General features: G+C 41.2%; 1 protein-coding gene and 1 pseudogene across 5 annotated transcripts; both read right to left on the bottom strand.

Annotated features, from left to right (window-relative positions):
* Positions 1-26,571, bottom strand: LOC105865489 (NBPF family member NBPF6-like protein). Of its 5 annotated transcripts, XM_020284308.2 has the most exons (10): positions 26,429-26,571; positions 25,797-25,839; positions 15,803-16,012; positions 11,511-11,610; positions 9,681-9,916; positions 7,793-7,844; positions 6,472-6,623; positions 4,831-4,986; positions 3,561-3,680; positions 1-448 (listed from the first exon to the last, which is right to left on the bottom strand). In XM_020284308.2, exons 3-10 carry the CDS (start codon positions 15,978-15,980, stop codon positions 438-440), a joined length of 1,005 nt encoding a protein of 334 aa, XP_020139897.2. In that variant the 5' UTR covers positions 15,981-16,012; positions 25,797-25,839; positions 26,429-26,571; the 3' UTR covers positions 1-437. The 5 variants fall into 5 exon arrangements, with proteins under 5 accessions (XP_020139897.2, XP_075856177.1, XP_020139894.2 ...); XM_076000062.1 differs by lacking the exon at positions 25,797-25,839 and having other exon boundaries at positions 4,831-4,938; XM_020284305.2 differs by lacking the exon at positions 25,797-25,839.
* On the bottom strand, positions 12,547-13,389 carry LOC142869568 (ribosomal RNA small subunit methyltransferase NEP1 pseudogene; annotated as a pseudogene).
* Positions 26,572-26,846: the final 275 nt, after the last annotated feature.

Here is a 26,846-nt window from a genome sequence, read left to right on the forward strand (position 1 = left end):
AATAAACTTTATTCACAGAGGTTTCTAAACCTCAACCTTCAAGGAAAATGGACATATGCTGAAGAGCTGATGAATAGTCTGCAGGGGCATTATTCTGACTTATTCTCCTCCAGCTGCTGTAGACTCCAATCATACATAGGATGGGAGTGGGGAAGGAAAAGGGAGGGCCTTTCAAGATTATCTGTGAATATCGACACTAGATCCCTTGGGAAGTTATCACCTTTGCAGGCTGAAGGGCTGTGATTTCTGCGACCAAACTATTCATCTGGAGTAAAAATCTCGAGTGGCTGTAAAATTTGGTTCTTAGAGGTGGAGCCCTCTTGCTTTTAGATTTGGATTTTCACTTGTTTTGTTGTTTTTGTTTTTCTCATCAATTGGGGAATGGTTTGTGACTAAGCTTTGTTGAAATTAAACAGGAACTTTTCATACTTCCAACATTAGTTGTTACCTGAAACATAAAACAAAACAAAACAAAACAAAACCAACTGAGTAAGAATCTTCTGCCAGGTCTTGCTGACACCTAACTGACGCTGGAGTGAGAGCTAAGTGGTGCTAGGGGCCAGGTGCAAACTGAGTGTGGCTAGTGGGTAAGCTCTAGTGGTGAACAGTCTGCAAGGAGATAGTGGTAATAACAGATTAGACAGAAAGTCTCCTGAAATATACTGGCTGGCCTGCAAAGTAGAACACAGGGCCCCAAGACCTCATGATGCCAATAACCCTGGCTCAAAGCCGCTACAGGTGAGTTAGCCAGGTCCCTGCCACCTCCTCCCCAGCATCAGTTTACTCTCCACTCTCTTCTTCTGGAGAAAAATAAAGGTCTTTCACACCTCCTTCATGCCTCAAACATGCACATTCAGAAAACAACTTGTTATAGGAAAGAGAAGATATTTTGTAGAGAAATGTCCCTTCTAAATCCATGCCCTATTCCTTTTAAATAGGAGGGTGGTGCCAAAAGAAGTGCCCTAGAATGTGAAAGGCAGCAGGAGCCTCAAACCATCCAAGTACAGTTCCATCTCTGGCCATGAAGAGACAGTGGTATTAAGAGGTGAAGGACTAGCTAAAGCCATATGACCTGTAGGTGACAAGCCTGAGACTAGAATCCAGGCTTGAGACCTTTTCTACTACATCACAGAGTTTAAGGGAAGTTAGAGGGAAGGCTTCAATATGGAGGAAGCTAGTAGGTTCTAGAGACTATTGGGTCACCTTGGCTGGGATAGGAATAAGGCTTTAAAAAGACTCTCATAAATGTTCTTCTAAAGAGATAAGGTAGGCAAGGGAGAAGGAATCATCATAAAGAGAAAAAAGGAAATTAGCAAATAAAGAGCAAGGAGTAAACCTTGGGCTGATCCATTTACACCCATTGAAGACCAACATTCTACAAACTTAATTCCACATCAGATTGCTCCTTAGGAACATTTCTAGGAACATTTTCATTAGATAAACTAATAAAGTTCTTAAATGAAGAGTGAACAAGTACTAATTTCTCATTCCAGGTATTCTCCATCACCTAATTCTTTCCAAACTACCTATTAGGGAAACATTTTTTTTTTTTTTTGCTTTTTATTTTTTGTTTTCAGTATTTGATTCCAGTGTAAGGAAGGCAAATATAAATATAAAAGCTATTCCCTCAAGTTTTAGGTCTTATTGCTCTTATATTCTCATTAGGAGAATAAGATCTAAAAGCTCTCTTTTGGGATTTTGCTTAATAAAAAGGCTGACCAAAGACAAAAATTTTCAAATTGCAATTCTAAACCATTAGTGGCTTGTAAAATCAATATAGTTACTGTTGACTACAATAAATTTTATTTAAATACTAAGTAGGGGCCATTTCATATAATAGGGGCTTATGTGTGTATATGTGTGTGTGTGTGTGTGTGTGTGTGTGTGTGTGTGTGTACTGGGTCACAGAGGGTTGTGTATTTCTTACTGCATCATATGGCCAAAAAAGTTTGAGAAATTCTGTTCTACGCAGTTTATAGGTTCAATCCAACCATCTACCTCTTTTTCTCATCTCTTTTCCATGCTATGCAAACAAGACATTGAGAGATGTAGGCAAAGTCCACCAATGGCTGTTGTTAAGCCTTTCCTATGAAGTAGCTGCACATTAGGGACACTTCTATGCTGTGACCTGCGATTCTATTAGATTGATGGTCCTCATCTCTAGCACATGTTACAATCACCTGGGAGCTTTTTAAGACTACTAATGTCCCTCACCCACCTGAAACCATTTAAATCAGAATCCCTATGTGTGAGTCCAGACATTTGTGTTAGTTAAAAATCTTACCAGGTTCTTATCATATGACAGCATGATTTAAAGCTACTCAGTAGACCCACCCTATTTCCCACCATTCTCCTTGTTTATCTCTTCTACCATAGGCTTCTTTTCCATTAGACCTAAAGATTTTCGTCTTCCTTCTCAGTCTCAAGTAAATCATTCTCTTTCTCAATTAGATTTATAAGGCAAGGATTTTCTTCTATCTATCCTTCTGGGTCTTTACAAAGTTGGCCTCTGGATTCCCTTTTCCCAAAGCGAATCACCACTAGAATTCCCTAAAATCAAGTAGCTGGACTTCTATACACCTGCACCTGTCAATCATGGGTAAATCTTTGTAGGCAGGATTGCTGGGTGCTGTGGGATTGACATAAACTCCCAGGTACTTCCAGCTCTCTGAGCTACCAGGCAAAGTGACTCCAATAGTCTGAGGACATTCCTACTTAGAAGGGTCCTTGGAAGCAAAAGCAAACCACAGGCATGAGAGGGTAAAAAGACTCCTAGGTGATGTTGGCTGATACCTAACAGAATTTGTATAGGGATGAATTTTGAGGTGGACACTATATACAGTAAGAGCTCAGTAAAGACAAAGTCCGGGGTTTAGGGGATAGGCTGGAGATATTTTGCAGGTTTATAAACATTTTTACCACTTTGAAGATATTTTTGTTTTGTTTTCATTTTTCTTCTCAATAGTAAGAGATGGGCACAATAAGCTGACTAGGATATTATAATTAGAATATAATACATTTGCATTTTTCCAAGACCAACATCAACTATACTTATTTCAACTTTTTTAGTGATTTATTTTCATCAGCTTAAAAATTGGGATTTTTGTTTCTTTTTTGGCTCATGGTACTTTTTGGTCTCCATACTTCCTCCAAGAGCAGTGCCTTAGAATCTAAGTGGTGTATGCTTATTCTTTCAGCACTCTAGGGGAAAGTTTATCTAATCTTAGCAAATTTTACTCAATTAAAATAATTAATTGTTCTCGTAAACATTTTCATCTTTTAAGCTTGTTCTTTTCATCTCCAGCTTGCAATAGTGGAGTGTGTTTTGGACCTACATGTTGGATTTCCCAGAACTACTCATCCCTGGAGCCTGGTAGTCTGGGAGCCTATAGGGGGGCACCAAGGAAGCAGCCCTATCTGAATTGAGAATATGAGAATTGTGGGTTACGAGGCTTTGGGCAGCTCTGGCTTCCCCATCCTCTTTTGTTTCTATAGTTGGGTGTGGCAAGAGAAGGGAGCCATCTGAGAGTGACTTCACGTTGTGGGCTTTCACCACTTACCTCTGGAAGTATGGTTCAGGCAAGCAGGAAGTCTCTGGTATTCATCCCAGAGGACTCTGTTTTCATTATACAGCTGGGCAATGGAATCTAGGATCTGCCTGTAGAGGTTGGAGTTGCATCCTGTTCCAGGAAATAATTATAACTTAGGCAAGTTACACATGTTTGCTTAAGAGAACGCTTTATGTCCTTCCTTTCTATCTCAGCCTAGGGAAAAAAACTGTGGGGAATCAAAGGCTGGGACTTCAGTGTGATGGGACAGAAGCTTAGTTTTCACATGATCCTTTTTTTTTTTTTTTTTTTTTTTTTTGAGACAGAGTCTCGCTTTGTTGCCTAGGCTAGAGTGAGTGCCGTGGCGTCAGCCTAGCTCACAGCAACCTCAAACTCCTGGGCTCAAGTGATCCTTCTGCCTCAGCCTCCCAAGTAGCTGGGACTACAGGCATGTGCCACCATGCCCGGCTACTTTTTTCTATATATATTAGTTGGCCAATTAGTTTCTTTCTATTTATGGTAGAGACGGGGTCTCGCTCTTGCTCAGGCTGGTTTCAAATTCCCGACCTCGAGCAATCCGCCCGCCTCGGCCTCCCAGAGAGCTAGGATTACAGGCGTGAGCCACCGCGCCCGGCCTCACATGATCCTTAATAAATGCCAGCACACTCACACATGCATTATCATACCCAATGGCTGCAGTATGAAGAGGCTTTTCCCACTAAATAGCTGCAGCTTTGGTATGGGAAGGAACCTGGTCACTGTTCTTCAGGCCCAGCATGATGTCATGGAATGATGTCCTCTGTGTGAGAGCAATCCAAGGGGGCGAGGAGAACCACCCTGGGGACTCATGAAGAGTAACCAAGACATCTGGAGGCAGATGAAGATGGCAGCAGAGGAGACCCTCACTCTGCTGAATGAGGAGCTCAGAAACCTGGGTTCTACTGAATAACAATCACATAAGAAGCGCACAGACAGCAGACAGTACACAGCATAGGAATCACAAGAGTGATCTTTTACGTCAGATGGCTCTCAGATGGAGGCATAGCTTAGGCTTGGGGCAAGTCTCTATTTAAGTCTATTTAGTCACCTATAAAATCTAAGCCTATTTATTCACCTATAACATAGGAATAGTATCTGCCCTACCTCCCTAGTTGGGCCATTTGTGATAAATAAGTGAAACAAGGTATATCAAAGTGCTTGAAATCTGTAAAGTTCTGTCCTGGTGACATGCCCTTAGAAAGATACATGTTGCCAGAAGCAGGCCAACTTGGGCCTCACCTACCGTTTCTTTGGTCAAAGATGCTGAGATGATATTCCAACTTTTCTCGCAGGCAGTCATTGATGAAAAGAGTTTCCCTCAGGTGCTGCTCTAGGTTCCGGATCTCATCGTCTGCAGCCATTCCATCAGGGCATGGAATAAGATAGGAGATAAAGAATCCTCATCACTAATGGGGTAGCCAGATATCTTCTTATCAAGATATCTGTCTTTCATCATTCTTCTGCCAACTTGATCCTCTCATCAGGGAACACTATACAACTTCCTTTAAAAACTCTTAGGCTTTCTAACAAAGCATGGTCAAGTGCTAAGCCAACTCCACAGGGCTGCCTCCCACACAGGGATATGGGAAGTGTAAGGGAGGTTGACAGGAGGTGGGAAAACACTGAAGGCCTCCATGTAGGGCTTGTCTAGCACTGGGCAAGGTGTGGCCACCTCCCTGGGATGACTTGTAGGTACTAGAGAATAGCTTCCTCTCCACTAAATACCTCTCCCAAACATCTTAATAGACGGTAAAGGGTAAAGATCTTCCTCTGCACCTCAGGGTGAAATTGGAAATGGAAATGAGAATGCCTTTGTAAGAGAATAATAGGCCTTGGTAATGAAAGGCACATACTTATATCCACCACTGGGCAAAAGAGGTAGAAAGACAAACCTAACATGGTTTATATTACTACAAAAAAAAAAACAAAAAAACCCTCATTTGAATTATTAAATAATATAGTATTTTTCTTGTCTCAAAGAGGATATAAGACATATAGTCCCCTAACAAAATCCAAATGTTTGTCCCCAAAGGAAAGTCATACAGTCAAGTAAGGGAAAGGAGATAAAGGTTAAGGTTTTAACTTATACACATTCCAATGAGGCCACTGCTCCAAAGGGCCCTTACATACCTGAGGAAGCTCCACTGGCTTCCTTGGAGTTGTTTTGGGAAGGGGGAATGCTGGTGGCATTGCTGTTGGCATTCAGCTTTTTTTACAGCAGATATCCTTGTTGTTGGTTTAGACTGGCTTATACCCCCAAAGATCTTTTGTGCTGCACAAACGATGGGGACCCTGGCCATTTACCCAAGGGCTGCCAAGCTCAGAGTCTTGTCTTTAGTGAAATCACCTGATGTTCTGGTACTCAGCTGTACCTTATAGGGAGGCAAGCACTCAAGAGGAGACGGAGACTGGAACTTGAAATAATACCATGATTATTGCACTTCCAAAAATATGCTCAGGACTGCTAACATTCTTGGACAGCTAGAAAATCTTAGAAAGACTGTTCAGTAACTATAATTATCAAGAACATTTCAGGAAAGATGAGATGTCCCACCTTAAAGAAAGAAGTCTGTTAGATAAGATTCTGTACAGGTGCTGCAATGGTGGCAGCGTTTGCCATGATCCCTTTACTCTCTACACTGTGACCTGCCTTGAGCCCATCAGAGTGATCGAGGTGAGGTGTGGACTAGGAACAATACAAATTACCTGACTTACTAGGGACCTGCACTTGAGACTTGATCTCAGAACCTAATCACTTTTCCAAGGTGAAGCTTTAGGGCCTGCCTACAAAGATGATACCTCTCACGGTAGTGGTGAGCGTGTAGAATGTAGAAACTACTGGAAAGTTTTTGGAGCTTGTTTTTGTTATAAGGGGAGAACTCACTGGCTACATCCAGAGCAGAGGTGGCTTCCTGTGCACCAGACAGGAAAGCGTTGCTGCTGGGAGGCTGCTGGGAATCATGGCGGCTGACGCCAGTCAAATACCGTTCATCTAGTGAGTCCTTCAGCTCCGCCTCCTGGACATCCCTGCTGAGCCTGTTGGGGTAGGCAAGACAAGGGATTAAACCAAGGCAACCTGGAGCCCAGCTTCACAGCTGGTCCTGATCTGAAGCTCATGGTAGAGGCACCAAAAACCAAAGGGACCATCTTACTGGAGAAGAAGCATTAACAATTCACTTCTGACTGGGAGTATAGTGTGCTTAGAGTTGGAGTAGAAGAGGGAGCAGCAGATGCTCAGTGTGCTGACCTCGTGGCACATGGATGAAGAAGTAGACTCAACGACTACTCTAAAATACACTTATGACACACAGCGACCCATACTATCGGCTTCAAAATGCTGTGTACAAATATTATTTAATATTATATGAAGTGGTCCGTTGAATACTGGCTCCTAAGACAGTGTAACCTCCCAGGGCTTTTGCAGCTTTTAAGACCCTCTCTCTAAATATTTGATATTTTTAAAATGTATTTTTCAAGGTAGTTTTTCTGGCTAGGAAATATCTGTCAATATACTTCAGGATAACTGTGCAGAAACCAGATAGGGATCTCACTTTGGTTTTTAACCATATAGGTCTTTAAGATACAGAAACTAGGGGGCTCTGGTTAATTTACCTTTAGGTCAGACTGACTAGTTAACTAAACTTGAGGAATTACTAGGAAATGAAAACTAATACAAGAACTGCAAAGAGCACAGACAACCATTTTTTTTTTTTTTTTTGAGACATAGTCTCACTCTTTTGCCCAGGGTAGAGTGCCGTGGCATCAGCCTAGCTCACAGCAACCTCAAACTCCTGGGCTCAAGCGATCCTCCTGCCTCAGCCTCCCAAGTAGCTGGGACTACAGACATGCGCCACCATGCCTGGCTAATTTTTTCTACATATATTAGTTGGCCAATTAATTTCTTTGTATTTATAGTAGAAACGGGGTCTCGCTCTTGTTCAGGCTGGTTTCGAGCTCCTGACCTCTAGCAATCTGCCCGCCTCGGCCTCCCAGAGTGCTAGAATTACAGGCGTGAGCCACCGCGCCCGGCCAGACAACCATATTTAAAACGACACATCCTTGTATAATGAATGAACAAAATAGGTATAATCAGCAGTTTCTGTTTTTCCCTAGATCTGGGACCTTTGACCCCTTGATCATTTGCTTCTTGAATCCTCTTTAGATTTCATCATTCCATTATCAGCCCCTGTAGCATTCAGAGTTACCTGGAGACCAGTAGCTCTTGTGTGTCTTCATCCATCTTACCATTATGATTTTCTACAAACCAAAAATAGAAAGAGCTAGTTAGAAATTAAACAGGTTCCATTTCACACAGTGCAAACCTGGGGCCTATATTATCAGGGATGTAACACTCTACATGTGTGTTCAGAATGCTATGAGAGAATTATTCCAGGAGGTCTCAGGTTGTTTAGAGAAGTGGGCTGGCAGGCTTTCCTGAGCCCACTGGACAGGGTGTTCCTGATGCAGTGAGTCATCACCATGACACCTGCTGCCTGGATCAGGGTGAAAAGTATAAAATGTCTTTTGTTCCTCAGCTCCCAGGATACTTGCCTGACTGCCTTCTGGGCTTCTCTAGCTGTAAGCTTCATACCTGCCATAGACTGGTTGCTGGACCATGACTGTGTCCCCTTACTGCTCTAACACAGAACCTACTCCAGCCTTTAATGCTCAAAGATATTGAGACAATTAGTATAACTACTATGTTATTATAGTTAACTACTTATTATAGTCATAAGTAGTTATAGTAACTACTTATTATAAGTAGTTACTTATTATAACTACTTATATATTAATTATTATAGTTAACTACTTGTGTTAAAGAAGGTAGAGGAAAATATGAGATGAAAAGGAGATACATGGAAGACTTTATTAAAAAGACCAAAATTAAACTTTGATAGATAAAAAAAAAATGTCTGGGATAAAAAATATACAGGATGGGATTACCAGTAGATTAGATACTGCCAAAGAAAAGTTAATGAATTTGAAGACATAGAAATAGAAACTATTCAAAATGAAACATAGAAAAAAGGATAAATGAAAACGAACAGAGCATCAGTCAGCTGTGGGAAAATTTCCAAAGACCTAATATAAATGTAAGTGGAGTCTTTAAAAGAGAGGAGAGAGAGAAATAACAGAAAAAAAAGATATATATATATATATATATATATATATATATATATGCCATTACTTTTTCAAATTTGATGAGAGCTATAAACTTACAGATGCAATAAACTCAACCAAGTAAAATAATATGTAGAATAAACAGGACAACTACACAAAGTCTCATTAAATCAAATTGCTTAAAACCAGCGATAAATAGAAAATCTCAAAACCAACCAAAGAAAGAAGACATATTATGTACAGAGGAACAAAAATAAGAATTGTGACTTCTTGTTGAAAACAATGTAAGCAGAAGACAGTGGAATAGCATCTTTAACATATTTTTAAAAAACAAAAACAAAACTGTCAACCTAGAATCCTTCATCCATTGAAAATATCTTCCAGAAATGAAGGCGAGTTCTTTTATGCTCATCAAGATGAAGTAAGCCAACTATACTCTCTCTTGCTGATTAAAACTAAGTACTCTAGAAAGAATGTTAAAACTAATGACCTGAGTGCTCTGAAAAGAAAATAACATGCAGATTAAGGATCATAATCAAAACTAATATAATAATTTACAAGGAGGATAACTTTTTTTTTTTTTTGAGACAGAGTCTCGCTTTGTTGCACAGGCTAGAGTGAGTGCCGTGGCATCAGCCTAGCTCACAGCAACCTCAAACTCCTGGACTCAAGCGATCCTCCTGCCTCAGCCTCCTGAGTAGCTGGGACTACAGGCATGCGCCACCATGCCCGGCTAATTTTTTTCTATATATATTAGTTGGCCAATTAATTTCTTTCTATTTATAGTAGAAACGGGGTCTTGCTCTTGCTCAGGCTGCTTTCGAACTCCTGACCTCGAGCAGTCCTCCCGCCTCAGCCTCCCAGAGTGCTAGGATTACAGGCGTGAGTCACCGCGCCCGGCCCAAGGAGGATAACTTTACATTTTTTTCTCCCTCCTTTGGGGGACATGAGAGGAACCTGAAGGCAACTTACTCCTTGTGAGTTTGCTGGCAAGGCTCTCTGCCAGCTGGCTTCCTTGGGCCAGTTGCTCACGGAGTCTCTGTCCCTGGTAGTGGGCAATGTCAGTGTTCCTGAGGAGGCCCTCAAAAGACTCGACTGTGTTCTTCACATGCTGGGAGAAAAGGTAGCAGAAACTTCTCCCTTCTTGTATCTTCTGCCGTAAGTTGGTCAGTTCTTGGGCTTGAGCCTGAATTAGGGGATCATATTTCCTAAGGTGGGAAATGAGAGCAACATGTGAGAGTGAATGCAGTGAATGGCAGCTTATAGAAGTTTCAGCAGAGACATCTCCTAAAACGCCCTCAAGGAACTTCCCAAATTGAATTCTTGTGCAAGTTGTGTGACTTGCCTGTGGCAGAGGGAATGAGAAAATAGCCTTGGGTTTGTTTGTTACTAACTTTGCTTTGAAAAGATGCCCCTTCAGTTCCTTACTTTAGCCCAAATTCATTTCCTTATAATATACATCAAGTATTATGCAGAAAATGGCCAAAAAATCCCGGTACAGAAGTGTGAGACAGGTGCATCTGTGTTAATTGAAAGGTAAAAAGAACAGTGAAAGGGTCAAGAAAGATAACATTCTTCTGAATGACATGAAGAAAAGCCATAATCGGCAAGGAGACAATTGAGAGTAAATAAAGTTCTGAGCAACAATTGCATTACTCTATATGTTTCTCATGGGTTCCAATACAGAATGTGAGCTCTGTGAAGCTAACAACCGTATAAGTATTACCCAACTTATAGTACCCAGTAGAGTGTAGACATGTAAGTAGGCATTCAGGTAAAGCTTAGAACCATGTAATCCTAAAGCTGACCTAAATATTTACAGTCATCTGCTCCATCTTATATCAGAGGGAATGGCCTGAAAAAACAACAAAAATGTTTTCTGTCTCTTGAAAATATCCCCCACTCTCTTTGAGAACTGAAGCCTGCATTCTTGCCTCAGGTATGTGGTCAGGAGGGGGCCAGGGAATCAGTCATCCCAGGCCCTGATGACAGCCTCCCAGGTGGGCAGCTGGCAGAGGTCACAGGCTTTATCTTTGGCAGAGATGGGACAATTAGAATAGTTAACCACCAAAGCCTAGGACTGAGGGGCACTCCCTTGAAAAGCTCTGTATTTCTGCTAATGTACAGGAAATTTAGATTTTGAGATGAGAAGGTCTACCATTCTTCCTCCTTTGCTGGCAAAGTAATAAACTTCTCTTTCCTACTCCTCAAACCGTTTGTTCTTGTTCTTCTGATGTGGCCTCAAGGCTAAGTGCCGAGCTTTTGATAACAATCTGATGCTTGAATCTCCTTCCTACTGTCCTACTAAGTAGTTATCTACAGATTGTCTTTCAAACTCTAAACTCTAGAGTTCCTAGACAGAGTCATGGGAAGTGAAGGCAGATACTGGAGAGAAGAAACAAGGGCTTCAGACCTATGTCCCCTTCAAATATCTCTGCTTTAATGAGTTTTATACATTTGAGCTTCTAAAATTTCACTTTAATGAAGGGTTAAAAAATGTTTTGAATGCTGTAATCTACCCCATGTCTGAAACCCTTTAAGGATGGGCAATGATGGTCCTGAGCAAGCTAATAATTTATTTTCCAGACAATAGCTTCTTAGTCATCTATCTGCCTAATAGCCCTACTAATTAATACTCCATATTAATCATCATAATATGGAGCATCATAAAGTATCATAAAGTATGATACTTTAAAAAATTTGAGAGAAGAGATATTTTTATCATTAAGGGCACTTTGGACAGCCCTGGGCTGTCACATTTCAAACAGAATTTGCACACTTCCTACACAGGCACGTCCTTACCCGAGCCTTGCAGCTGGACTCTTCTCCACCGGTTCTTTCTCCTCGTACTGCAGCTCCTCCTCCAGCACAGATTCAATGAGGTCTTTGTACTCTTCACACTCTGAGAAAAGACAGACACGCCTGCCTCAGTGGCAAGCTGGACCTGCCTGGGCTCACTGCCTCCAGGGGAGGAAGCAGGGTCCATCCCAGGGACAAAAGAAATCACAGTACCAGGCTCTGCACTGGAATTTCCACATCTTTATTCCTCAATCTCACAACTATTCTCCATCTTATCGATAAGGGAAGAAAAGCTCATAGGCAGAAAAAGTAACTTGACAAGATGATTCAACTGGAATGAGGCAAAGTCAGAATTCACATCCCCTGAGATCTGACTCCAAATCTTGGGTCACTTTATAAAGCCATTGCAGACTTGCAGACTCTTAACATTAACATGGGACATGAAACAGTGATATCTTGTGTGTTTGGGTGGACACTAAGGACTGTAGGATTGATGGTTCTCCTGTGTTGAGAGTTTCAATAATCCCCAAATATTTCAAAGATTTAAAAATTGAACTGGATACAACTGTGTAAGAAATAGATATGAGGGAAAAAGGTCTAAAAGACTCATACCCAAATATAAATAGGTGTTGTGTTAAGTTAGAGGAAGAACCAACGTACCCAGTGTTCACCATGGCACTGTTTTAGATTTTTAGATCATGTGATCATCACCATTATCTGAAGAAGTAGGTACTTTATTACTATTACAGATGAGGTAACTGAGGCACAGAGATGATAATAAAGTTAGATTTGAACCCAGGGAGTAATACCCACACTCTAGAGTACATGCTTTTTTTTTTAGACAGGGTCTTGCTCTGCTGCCAGGGCTAGAATGCAGTAATCTAATCATAGCTCACAGCAACCTCAAACTCCCAGGCTCAAGCAATCCTCCTGTCTCCTGTCTTGGCCTCCCAAGTAGCTGGGACTACAGGCACACACCATGGTACATGCTTTTTTTTTTTTTTTTTTTTTTTTTTTTTTTTTTTTTTTTTTTTTGTAAGAATGGTATTTATAGGGACACAGATAGCAAGTGTACAGCCTTTGCTTCCCCAGCCTCCAGTCTCAGTTCAGGAAGCTCAACTTCCAGTGGTCGGCTCAGAATAGGGCCAAGGGACACCACGTCAACAGTCTTTGGTTTCAGAGTAAGGCTCTACTGCTGTCAAAGAACCCCCCACACTTCTTCAAAGGCTGTGGTAAGTTTTGCACAAGTAAGGGCAGCAGAAAGCGGGTAGTTGCTGATGGACACCATCTTTTCTGTATACTCCACAGTGACCTTGCCATGGGCAAAAGCCCCCACCACGAAAACAACAGGATCACTGCTGGGCACCAACTCTCGCACGTCGCTAATGACTGGGATGGAGAAAGAAGTGCCAATTTTCATACATCCAACTGGGAAGTGATCTGACACTGGATTCTTAATTACCTTCAAGAGCTTCTGGGGGCCATCAGCTGCTCGAACACTAAGTTTGTGTAAAAGCTGAACCATGAGGCCACAAAAGCGGTCAAAGGTTCTGGGAATTCGAGTCTGGGGGTTCACTTCAATCAGAACATTCTTCTGTGTGTGGATGTAAACCTGCAGCAAGCCAGCTCGGTTCAGAGGACTGTCCATCAGCATCAGTAAACTCTGGTGGGCTATGTCTGGTCTCACTTCCTCAGGGTCACGTCCATTCTTCAACAACATAGACTTGTGCTTGTCACAGTTAAGTAGCTCATATGTCTTCCCTACCTTGACTGTCTCCAGACTGGCCCCTTCCAGCACCACAATGAGCCTACGGCCACCGATCTTGCTTCCTGCCCCGAGTCGGGGCCTCTTGGGCGCCGCAGCATCCCAGTCCTGTTCCTGCTCCCCACCGCTCCGCTCATGAGGTTGGAATCCACCCGGTACATGCTTTTTAATCACTGCATTATGTTACCTTTATACTAAGGTCTTGGGTGATAACTTCTTCTCCAGCTTGAAAAAATTTTGTCTTACAATTATATTATGATTATAATGAATGTTTAAAAACCCTTAAGTTTTCCACACCCTTGTTTTTATTTCTTTAACAAGTAGGCTTTTATTTTTACTTTTCTGTCTATGAGAGTAAGTTGGATAGCAAATTGTGCCTCCCCATTGATTTATTGAAAAATAATTGTGGAAATTGGAAAGCAAACTCAACTTCAATGTTAGCAAGAATCTTCCTCTAATATTGTTGTTCTTGTGCCCTTGTTCCCATGTTTCCTTCAGTCATTACATCTTCCTTCTCCCCACCAATTTTTAACAGGTTTAGGATTTTCCAGTGAATTTCCAAATGTGGAAGCTGACTGTGGAGAGGGAAGGGCCAGCCCCCATACTGGCTTAGCCTGCTACTGAGACTGGGAGAATCCTCCAGTTGGCCTTGTTCTCATTTTGGCCGTATGTCTCATAACCCAGATCCTAGAGGTCCACATGGAATTGCTTGCTATCTGCAAAGTTTATATTCAGGAAGAGACAGAAAGGGTGTTATAGTGGCTTCAGTTTTACTGGAAACACCCTCAAGCTAACCAGAATGTGAGGAATGGGTTCTTTGAACTTCTGTGGGAAAACAATCTTGCTCTAGGTATCAAGGCTTCCCTTTGTGTCTGCTATTGAAATTCCTGTCTCCAGATATCTGTGACTTCTTTGGGAACAGATAGATTTAAGCTCTTTAAGGCTGGTAGTGTCAACAGAAAGAAGCCAATAAAATAAAACATTTATTTAATTATATAAAAATAATTAAATAAATTAAAATAATTGAAATATGTTTATTTAAAATAAACATTTAAAAATGTTTAATAATTTTGTAAAATAATTTAAAATTCTGTAAAATAAGCTAAATATGTTTATTCTGAGCTAAATTTGAGGACCATGGCCTGGAATCATGCCCAAGAAACCTTGAGCAAGTGAACTCTCTGTGCTTGTGTTACATTTTGGCTTTATACATATCAGGGAGACAGGGATTACATGTAAAGTCGTAAATGAATACATGGAAGGTGTACATTGGTTTGGCCCAAGAAGGAGGGACATTTCAAAGGCAGGGGTGGCTTACAGGTTATAAGTGGGTTTAAAGATTCTTTGATTTATAATTGGTTAAAGAAGGGAAGCTTGTCTAAAGGCTTAGAATGTTTTAAGTTAAGATAAGGAAGTCTGTTAATCAGATACAAGCTGCTGGCCACATATACCCAGACTCAAATGATTTGTTATGTAAATTGAGGACCTGTAGGTTTGTCTTGCATAGTCTTAGGCCTGTTCATAAGTTACAAAGGTTATCTATAAGAAGGGAGGGAGGTATGATGAGGCATGCCTGACCTCCCTTCTCATGGCCAGTAACTCAGTTTTAGGGTATCCCCTTAGCCAAGGGGAGTCCATTCAGTCAGCTGGGTGTGTGGGGGGTTGGAGCTTAAGATTTTATTATAGTTCACAGCAGAATTGTTACTGAAAGCTTGGCATTTGTCCTTGAGGCCACATCAGAGGAACAAGAACAAGTGGTTTGAGGAGAAGGAAAGAAGTTTATTACTTCACCTGCAAAGGAGGAAAAAAATGGTAGACCTTCTTATCTCAAAATCCAAATTTCCTGCACATTAGCAGAAATACAGAGCTTTTAAAGGGAGTGCCCCTCAGTTCCAGGCTATGGTGGTTAACTATTCTAATTGTCCCATCTCTGCCAAAGACAAAGCCTGTGACCTCTGCCAGCTGCCCACCTGAGAGGCTGGCACCAGGGCCTGGGGTGATTCCCCTGCCCCTCCTGACCAGCAGGCTGCAGTTCTCCAAAAGAGTGGGGGAAGTTTTAAAGAGACAGAAAGTATTTTTGCCATTTTTTTCTCCCCAGGTCATTCCCTGTGTTACAGGATGTACTATTACTTCTTTCTCTCTTGGTGCTATCTGCACAGTGTTTTGCAAATGGGCGCTGAGTAAAAGTCTGAGTTGAATTCTGAGATATTTGAGCCAACAGTGATGTTATATGCTTATAGAAGCTGACACATGTTCCTGAGAGAGAAAAGAGTTTAGTGCCTGAACCAAGATTTTAGTCTCTATTCCTCTCTGCACTCTCCCTGCAAACTTTACTCCTTTGTGCCTCAGTTTTTCATCCTCTGCAAATTAAGAGTGAAATAACCGCTTCTACTTTTTGGAGAGTATAGTCAGGATAAAATTAATTTTGATGAAGAAGAGAGAAGACTAAAGTCTGGAGAGTGTTCCATTTCTCAGAGGAAAGATGGATGATTGTTGATCACTTTAGTGACCATGACCCTGGAGGACTTACTGTATTTCTGCAGGTGGTTGGCCAGGCAGTAAGCTGTAGCTGTAGATGTGAGGTACTTCTCTGTGAGATCTCGGAATTTCTGTTTGCTTTCTTCCAGCTGGGAGCGCAAGTACCGATTGGTTTCCAGGACACTCATTTCCGCCCTCTGACCAGAAAAAGTGGTGAGAGGTACTGCCATGCTGAAGCTTGTGGTAGAAGTAGAGCCAGAGCCTGAGGAGAAGAAACCCAAACAAATGATAAATTAAAAACAAGTGGGCCGGGCACGGTGGCTCACGCTTGTAATCCTAGCACTCTGGGAGGCCGAGGCGGGCGGATTGCTCAAGGTCAGGAGTTCAAAACCAGCCTGAGCGAGACCCCGTCTCTACTATAAAAAAAATAGAAAGAAATTAATTGGCCAACTAATATATATATATATATAAAATTAGCCAGGCATGGTGGCTCGTGCCTGTAGTCCCAGCAACTCGGGAGGCTGAGGCAGTAGGATTGCTTAAGCCCAGGAGTTTGAGGTTGCTGTGAGCTAGGCTGACGCCACGGTACTCACTCTAACCTAGGCAAGAAAGCGAGACTCTGTCTCAAAAAACAAAACAAAACAAAAAAAAAAAAACAAGTGAATGGATTATGGTGATCGTTGCACTACCTGGGTAGATTATTAAAAATCATTGAACTGTATGATTGTAATGGGTGAATTTTATAGTATGTCAACCATACTTACTTCTTTACATTAAAAAAGGATTTAAACAGGTCTCAAGAATGCAGATTTGATTCATAACTTAATTTTGGGATAAACCTTGTCAGCATTCCACAACTCTGGGAATCCTTAACCACAAAATAAGGCACAAGATGCCTAAGCTCAGAGTCTAAGGTACTGCCTGCAGCTTAGGCTCTGATAGGAATGCCAGAGGTAGGACCCAGGGTGCCAGGTAGTGGTCTGGAGTCACAATAACAGAATTAGAAGGTGGGGTTGTCATGGAATCTTAGGAGCTCCCGCCTTCTAATTGCCTAGGCCATGAGGAAACACATGGTCACCTGGTCCCTTCTGTAGGCCATCACCAATGGGGACCACTCCCTCAGCAGTCATTCTCAGTATTTATGTACCCTTGTGACAGTAACACAGACCTTTCTCTTTCTAAAATTTATGAACATTTTCATTGTTTGTTATTGCAAGTGCACAGAAAACATCAGGGAATTAATATTTTCCCAAATTCTTTCATTGTCTTAAGGACTATCATGAAGCCATTTGTTCCCCATTAAAAATGTAAAACTTTTAGGTAGCCTTGTTGTTCTTTGGTTCTTCAGTTTTTCCACACCATTTCAATATTATAAGAAAATATTATAAGTGTGGTGGCCCATGCCTATAATCCCAACACTTTGGGAGGCTGAACCAGGAGGATCTCTTGAGGCCAGGATCAGCCTAGGCAACATAGCGAGCCCTATCTCTATGAAATATGAAAACAAAAAATTAGGCTGGTGGTGGTGCACATCTGTAGTCCTAGCTACTCAGGAGGCTGGGGTGGGAGGATCACTTGAGTCCAGAAGTTCAAGCCTGCAGTGAGCTATGATTGCTCCACTGCACTCCAGCCTAGGGCAACAAAGTGGAACCCTGCCTCAAAAAAAAAAAAAAAAAAAAAAAAAAAAAAACAAGAAAAAGAGAAAAAGAAAAAAGAATTTTGAGTATAATATTTTACTTAGCATATGAATAATTAATTTATAAGTATTTTGGTCCTGTGTCTTAACATTCTTCTTCCTGCAGCCCAATGTGAAATTGGAATATTTACCCACCCTGCACCTTCAACTGGGGAAGCATGTTGACTTTTTATTGAACTTGAAGACAAGTTTGATATCCATACCTCCTAACCCCAACCTCCTCTTCTACGTCTGGGTTGCTTTGTGTTTTAATTGCTATATACGTATTATGGTTGTCACTTACGAATTTCATTCTAATTCTACAGGATCTCTTTCTAATTTGTCCAAGTCATTGAAATAGTTTATGTACATCTATGTATAGCTATGTTTATGTATAATGGTTGCTGCCATAGGACATTTTAATAAAAATAGGAGTATAATGGTTGATTACTTGTCAGTGCCCTGGAGAAATTGGGGAAGCAAAATGATGAGCACAAGGCTCTAAATTCCTTCCTCAAGATTTAGTTTAGGGACCTGAAAGCTTCTATGATTCTCTCAAAAAAGAAAAGAACCTTATCTAATGAGGCCGTAGGCCTGAATTCTGCAAACTAAACCTAAATTGAATTCCCACCATCATAGGAGTGCTTATGTTATAGTCAGGGCATTGATTGCAAAGGTTTCACTGGGATTGGTCATATGAACAGATCCTGATGAAGCAGGGGGATCTTGAAATCCTAAACACCACTGAGCTTCCTGTTGCATGAGACACAGCCCTTCCTTCCTTGTTTGAGGAGGTTTATTTCCACTTGCCTGAAGAATATCTAACAGCCTCCCCTGAGTGGTTGCCTCCTCAGGGTCTCCTGCCACCAGATGTCATTGCTTTACAAACCTAGAATCAGACTTAAGTCCCAGCAAGTTTCAGAGGGAAACATACAAAGTGTGGTGGTGAACAGTGAGAAGGCAAAATCCATCCAGAAGTACTGCAGGATTCTGTCAATTTATCTGAACAGAAATCCTGGAGGTATTTCTATGGGAATGAACACTAAGGGTGAAGAAGCAGGGAGGAAGAAATATAATGTTGAATCAGACGGAATTTATTAATGGATTTAGAGGCACTAAGTAGAGTGTTTTCAGGTCTGCAACCTAAATCTTGAAGTAGGAATTTAGAGCCTTGTGCTCATCATTTTGCTTCCCCAATTCCTCCAGTGCACTGACACGTGGCCAATCCATTAGACTCCTTATTTTTATCCATTGTGTTAGTCTGAGCAACTGGAAGAGGATCTCACTGTTCACTTGCTTGGTTGACTGAAGCTTGCCCCAAAAGTGGCCTATAGTAAATGAAGTTGAAATACTAGAACGTTTTTTGTATATTATGGAGGAAAGTATCCAAAGGCTTAGGGAGATCAGGAGTGGATTAATTAAGACATGCTCATTCACCCCATCTATATCATATGGAATGGTCAAAAAGACACTACTTTCAACAAGGCTATGAGAAATATATTTAAGAGATCTGTCCCTTCATCCTCTAAGAACTCTTTGGTGGAAATTTTATGAAGGACAGTGGGAATTGCTGTCATTGAACTGTGATCCCTGAAATTAATGGGGATGATGGGAAGATAGCGTTGGAAGGGTCATGTGATAACAATTAATTGCTAAAGACCAGATTTCCACAGTTACTACAATGGGGAGCAGACCTGAAGCAATCATCAGAAAGGCCAAACCCTCAGAGCTCTTTTTTTTTTTTTTTTTTTTTTTTGAGACAGAGTCTCACTCTGTTGCCTGGGCTAGAGTGCCATGGCATCATCTGCTTAGCTCACAGCAACCTCAAACTCCTGGGCTCAAGTGATCCTCCTGCCTCAGCCTCCCGGGTAGCCGGGGACTACAGGCATGCACCACCCTGCCGGGCTAATGTTTTCTATTTTTATTTGTTTGGTTAATTTATTTCTATTTATAGTAGAGACGGGGTATCACTCTTGCTCAGGCTGGTCTCAAACTCCTGAGCTCAAATGATCTGCCTGCCTCGGCCTCCCAGAGTGCTAGGATTACAGGCGTGAGCCACCGTGCCCGGCCCCTCAGAGCTCTTTAACATTAGCTCATTGATTAGTGTCTCTAGAACTGAGATAAATGGGAAGCCTATTGAAATCTTAATTGATTTGTATAAAGAAAAACACTCTAGGTCTAGGGAACATAAGTCTGATTAGATTATGATAGACCCTCCAAAAATTCACAGACCCTCAACAAATTCACAATTATAGAGTCCTTTGAATGAAGGAGAGACAGATCCTCTCAAGGAAAGATCCTATTACACAGGTAAAAATTATTATTATTTATTGTATTATTGGCTACTATTATTGTATTATTCGCTACTCACATGAGATCTCCTTGAAAGTCTAGATGTTTTATTGATCTCTGAACTCATGGCTCCTAGTACAGGGCCAAGCCTTAAGGAGGTTCTCAGTAATATTTGTCCAATAGCTAAAAAGAGAAGTGGTTGCAAACCTCCAATCATCTCAACTACATTTCTGTCCCAAGAGTCCTCTCAGGAATGTTCTACATCCTCCAAGGAGACAACAAATTCTCTTCCCTGGAAAGGACCCGGCCCTCCACTATTTGGTCCATGCCCTGGGACCAGTTATCTTTGGGGAGCTTAAACAAAAACTGACTGTCCTCAGGGGTTCCTCTCAATGGTTCACCTTCTCATTTAGAAGAGATGTCCTTGGCCTCCTATCTGCCTATACTCTGGGCTGTTATAACACCCCAGTTTAGGAGAGCTACCATATTTTGTTGAAATTATATTTGTGTTCTTCTTTTCACTCACTGTGTCTCCTCAGGGAGATGCTGATATCTGAACTCCAAGTGCTTAACACAGGGAAATTAAGCATTCAACAAATATGCATAAGATATTGAGTGTAAAGCCTTTCTCAACTGTAAATACAGAAGAACATATTATCATCATCACTGCTTCAGGTAGGAGAATCCTCTTACCTTGGCCTCTTTGACCTACGGCAGAAGTGTTTAAGGCAAGAATGGACATCTCCAACACTTTTCCAAGCATCGTCTATTCTCACTAAGCCCACACTCACTTGGAGGGTATCCAATGCTAGGGCAACCTCAAGGTGTAGGCTTGAAGGCCTGGGAAGGGTCTTATGGTCACATCCTACCCTTCTTGGAGTTGGTGCTTCCCTCAGTATAAACCATCCCAAAGTCCATCTTGTGGCTCTCCTTGACCAGGTGCACAAATTCACTGCAGAGTAAGTTATTCTCCTAGTCCTCACTGCTCAGCTCAAGATACTCCTTGAAGAGTTTGATGATGTTGTAGGCATTCCTCAGTTTCTCCTGATTTATCTGAACTCAGCCTGAAGTTTGTCCTTATTCTCTGCACCATTGGCTACCACATGCTCCACCATTACCTTGACTTTCTTTGAATTATTTTCATTCTCCAAACTTGCTGACTTTCTTCTATTTGATCTCAGCTCTGCACTCTGAGGGCAATGTTCAGCTAGAGCTGGATCCTAGAGGAAAAACATGCAGTAGGGACCAAGGTCAGGTCTCGGCTGCAGTTTCCAGGGCATGTTTAATATATATATTTTAGTCCCTTGTGAACTCAGAAAACTGAGCAGAAAGTGACCTTTAGAGAACTAGAACCTGATCTTCCTGATGAAGAAACCGAGGCCCAGAAAGACCAAGAGGTTTTCCCAGCTCCATCACCACTTGATGGCAGCAAGACCCCCTCAGGGAAGCCATAGCCTCAGTTTCCCTGTCCAAAGCAGTTTCCCTGTGAGTGAGTCTAACTCACTCAAGGAACTCACTCCTCAAATTCTAGAACTTTGGATTAAACATAGCTATTTCCACTGTTAAAACCAAATATCAGATGGTTCTTTCCTGGGGCAAATCTTCTATCACAGTTCTATAGTCCTATTATTTATACTTAGTTTCCAATCACTGGCTGATACACTGGCTGATATGACCACAGAACATATAAGTATCAACTAACTAACACTTATCACAGTCACAAATAAATGTATTTATGGGCTTATCTGTAAAAAATGTCTGGCTCCTATGCCAGAAGATTATCTTCCCAAGAGCAGGGATTCTGTCTGCCTTGTTCACCATATCCCCAGTGCCTCCATCCCATATCTTCCAGACAAAATTCAGTGCATGTTTGTTAAATGAGTAAATCACAGTTACTAGGAATAAGTTTTACCAATGTTCTCAGTCCCAATCACATTTCCAATCAAATCCCAACCTGGATCTGTGCTAAAGTAGTAGATTTGAATACCAGCTTCACATATGTCTTAGTGCAGGGGTCCTCAAACTTTTTAAACAGGGGGCCAGTTCACTGTCCCTCAGACCGTTGGAGGGCTGGACTATAGTTTAAAAAAATACTATGAACAAATTCCTATGCACACTGCACATATCTTATTTTGAAGTAAAAAAACAAATGGGCAAAAACACCCGCATGTGGCCCACAGGCCGTAGTTTGAGGACACCTGTCTTAGTGGATGATTTCATTAAGCCTTTATATTTTGCTCACATGTAAAACAGAGAAGGAAGTATTAACCAGGACAGTTGTTGGATGTTCAAGTGAAACAACATCAGCAGAGAGGGCTCCCAATCCCTGCTTCAGGGTCACTGGTGTGCTTGTTAAAAATATCTAGTGATACAGCCCAAGAAACCACATTTTGGACAAATTCTCCAGGAGATTCTCATGCAAATAAAAAGTCCCACCATGAAGCCAATAGCCTGGGATAGAGACCTCAAAAGCCCTGATGGCAACAAGAGTGACTCAGCTGAAACAATGCAAGTTCCTTGTTCATGGTGGCTTTTCCATGGGAAATATTCCTGCCGCAGGAAACAGTGTCCCACCTGATGTGGGAAACAGAAAAAACCTGCCCCCATCTGGTCTTTTGGTTCCTCAATTCTCCTTCAGGGTCTTTCCTCTGCTGTAATTGCTGGAAAATCTCAGCCCTCACATGGGTTATTTCTTTATAGAGATTCCTATTATTTGTCTTCTTCTTTTGGGGAAAGAGAAGGCAGAGATTGGTCTGGATCTCCATAATTCTAGGCTTTCTCTGAAGCCACCAAGTGAGCTGAAAGTAATCCTGGCTGACAGAAGTCAGGTCAATAAAGGGGATCTCAGAGGAGCCTGAGATCATGAGGGCAGCCCCCGTGGTAGAGAGTAAGAAACATGACATAGTCAATATCAGATAGATTCGGGAGGGGAGGACATGGCAACCTGTTAAGGAGAGAATGCTGCCATGAGGAGGAAGAGGAAGATCCAGAGGAGTGTGAGAAGAAAAGAACCACAACAGATGAAATGAAGATGGAGACAAATGGGATTGCAATTGGACTGGGAGGTGGATATTTACTATTGAGATAGAGTCTCTTGAGAAACACGCAGTAGTAACATTGCTCCCCTAAGCAATCTGGAGCTTCATCAGCACACAGGACAGTTGAGAGTGCTTGACCATAAGGAATAAGGCTCAAGATGCTGGAGCTGGAAGCCTGAGACGCCGCTTGTAGTCCAGTCTCCAGCATAATTGCCAGTTATGTCTGGGGTTACAATTAGAGAAGTAGAATTTAGAGACACCTTCCTACCCACAGAGGCTCTGCCTTTTGGTTCTCTAGCTGACACCCAGTGTAACCTGCTCACTGTAAAAGTCTACACCGATGGGCATTGCCCATCTTAGCAGCCATTTGCAGTCTTTTTATACCTCCATGTCAAAACTGCCAACCAACCAGCTTTATAAATCTATTTCTGCTCATTCAATCCTCTATATGCGTGTAAAACATCAAGGTGTGCATATTTTCCTTTTTTTTTCCCCCTGAGGACTTTCATAATCATCCTCCATTCTCTTTTGATGAAAATAGATTTTATATCTTTTCCTCAATTAAAGTAATCTAAGAATTTTACACATTTTTCTTCTTCACTGAGTTCTCTCCAGTTTTTATAAATTTTCATATTCTTAAAAAAAATAGTGACTAAAACCTAACTGTAATATTCTGTTTAGGAGTGACTAATTAATTCAGTAGAATGATTTTTTCTGACTTTTAATATTCATAATATGCCCCAACACACGGTGGCTTTCTTTCCCTCACAGTGGAGCATATTGGAGTATCATTTCAATTGTGATCAATTTTGAGCTCCCAGTGTCTCACTCTTCACTGCCACCTCTGTGTGTGGGATCCTTTTGTTTTTGCTTTGTTTTTTATTTCTATAATATTGTTCTTATATTTGTCAGTTTTACATGTCATGCTGGCTATATAAGGTCACTTTACAATTAATTTTCTTAAATATAAGTAATGGATACACCTATGCAGATGACGACTTGCATAGCTGATGATTTTCTTTATTCTTTTATTCAGACATGACTCTAGATGAATCTTGATTGATTTGCTCAAGGCCACCATAAAACAATTGAATATGGCCTGTGAATGTGACCTTCCTATAGAGCATGGTAAAATCTAGTCCTTGGGTGTTTTGTGGGTGATCCACGACCTGCATGTACAGTGGTATTTAGTGGTGTGAAGAGATGCTCAAGTGTGGAAAGGGATAGGCTGATTGTCTGACCCACCACCTCTCTCCTGAGCATCCACTTCAACTGAGGTTGAATGGTGAAACTGGGAGGACACCCTAGAGTCTCTCTACGGCTTTGCTGCTGGGCTTGGCTAGGCTGGTGGTACCACATGTGTGATGCCAACCACTTGCACATGTGCAGCACAACATTTATAAAAAATTGAGGGAAGAAAGACAAGCGAAAAACTGTTTTTGGAAGTTGGCTTCCCACCTTACATTGCTCTACATCTAGCTATGTGGTGTCACTGCATTGTGAAATGTCCCCAACACATTTCTGAACTCTCCTCCTCCAGTACCTGTGGGACCTGAAGTTGCGTCAGAAAAAGACATCCTAATAAAAATCCTTTATTTTAAAAACGATCAAATCCTGTTTAAAATCATGTGCTTGCAGGATGTCACCGGGTGATGAGTTAATGGACAATGATACGAATGATCACAATAACAGATGCCATTTATTGAGCAAGCATGCACCACGTACTAGGTTCAGTATTGTACAACCATTAACCTATTTACATTTTCTATTAACCTTTAGAGAAATGTTATTATCCACAGTTTACCAGAGAAGAAAGTGAGGATTAGGAAAACCAAATAATTTATTTGCTCAGGTGCTCAGGTTATGAAGGTGGAAGTGAGACCTGCACCTGCACCAACTATCTATAAATTCTAAGGAGTATCTCTCTGCCAGGAAGATAATGCTCAACTTTAATGATGACTGTCCATTTTGAGTGTACCTTTTGTATATATGCCATGGAATTCTATAAACTTAAGGTATATACAGATTTTTAAAATATTTTTTATATTTGATCCCATGAAATATTAATAGTAGAAAAAAATAAAGTTCAGATCCTCAAATGATCTCATTTAAAAATATATAGGTCTAATATTTGTTTTAAAATGATAAATAATTTTACTTTTGCTAATACATTTGAAATACTCTTTTGGCTATAAAAGTAGTATCTAATGTCTGACTACAAATAATATTGCCAACTTTTATATTATTTAAAACAAAAAGAGGAATTGAGATATGTTTTAGATACTATCTGTACCTTAAACACAGAAGATAATGTAAATATGTACCATACTTTATGTTAAAGAAAATGACTGGGGTGTTCATTGTGGGAACTGAAAAAGAAAGGGAAAAATGACCTTTTGTAATCTCCTTCACATTATTTTGGCTTGTGTTAATTCAAATTTTCATGTTCTCATCTCAAAGGGGTCTTACTTTGGAAAACTATTTCAAATAAAAGTGTATTAAAATTGATTCTCATCCTCTGATTAGTTTTCCATTCTTGTTTACAAAGAGTAAAATTTATGTTTTCGTTTTGTTTTCCCAAATTAGATTTCTTTGCTGTCTGAATGAGTGATGGTGATGGTATACCCCTTAGGTAATTGTATTTCCTTCTAGATTATCTTCTCCAACTCACCCACTCACTGTAGTTTCTTTCATGATCTTTACCAATTTACTTTGTACATAGGGTTCCCATTCCCTTCTAGAGGTCAGGGAGAAGTTGTGTTTCCTTGCCTGGGTACAGTTGTCCCTTGTGTCTACAGGACTCTCACAGTATAATAAGTCAGTCTCAGATAGCTTGGCCTTGAGAACTCTAATTTTGTCCCTCTCACTCATTCCCTTAATGCCACTAAAAATTAGTCTTTCCTGTGGTGGTACACGCCTGTAGTCCCAGCTACTCTGGAGGCTGAGGTGGGAGGTTGGCTCCAGCCCACGAGGTTGAGGCCAGCCTGGGCAACATACAGAAACCTCGTCTCTTAGAAAAAATAATAGTAATGCAAAATTACCTTTTCCAAGGGAATTCAAATTATCTTCTAGATTCTTCCTTTCCTTTTGAATTAAGATCCTTGATTATTTTTCTCATTACAAGCAATTAAATGAAGAAGGGCTGTTAACTTCATTGATTCTTCTGATGATGAAGTGACTTTATGTACTAATTTTCCTACTCAGGGCCAGAGCGAGGTGCTCACGTTACCAAGGTATTTAGCCTAAGATGCTCAGAACCTGGTTCCCTAATACTTTGTCTCTTGTTCATTTATATTGGATTTACTCCTGTCTAAAAGTAGCAATGGCCATTAGTGACCCAGCCCTATCTACAAATGGCTCTATCTTAGAATGGGTATCCCTTCAGGTTCCTCTCTCTCACTTAAGATTGTCATTGAAGTCAGAAGGAAAAGAGCAGAGAAACCTGTCCAGAGAGGCAGAAGTAGACCCAGTTAAGGCAACAAACTTCAGTCAGGAGGACTCAAAAGAAGCTTTTCAAACACAAGGGAAGGGATGTTCATGTAAGGACTTAAGGGAGGAACAAGGACTTAAGCAAAGACAAGCTATAGCACTTAGCAAAAAGAAAGAGCTCTCTTTTCAAGCAATTGTTCCTTAGCTTTAAACACACACTTCATTACTCTGATTTCCTGGGTACCTGCAAACCACATTTGTCCTTTGTCTGCTGGCTGCCTGTTATATTCTGCTAATAGGGGATATTAGAACACAACAGGAAGGCAGGAAAACACAGAGAGATTTCCTACTTCCTGTTTGCTCAGTGTTCTTTTTCAGCAACGGTTCTTGACCTTGGCAGTTGTTTCCGGTAGTTACAGTTGGTACCAGATTCTAGGTTTTTTCTCCCCCTCCTCCCAAGGTAAGTCTCAACATGCACCTTCAGAGACATCAGCATCAGCCGCCCAGTGCCTCCTGCTCTGAGTCCCAGCAGCGAAGGCACCATCTTCTGAGCTCCTGAGGCACCAACACCAGCTTGGCAGTGCCCCTTCCTTGGAGTTCTGGATCCCAGCCCCGTGAAGGGCCTTGTTCAGGCTCTGGAGGTACCAACAAAGGTGGACTTC

The sequence above is a fragment of the Microcebus murinus genome, chromosome 2 (assembly GCF_040939455.1).
Source record: "Microcebus murinus isolate Inina chromosome 2, M.murinus_Inina_mat1.0, whole genome shotgun sequence".
Lineage (NCBI taxonomy): Eukaryota > Metazoa > Chordata > Mammalia > Primates > Cheirogaleidae > Microcebus > Microcebus murinus.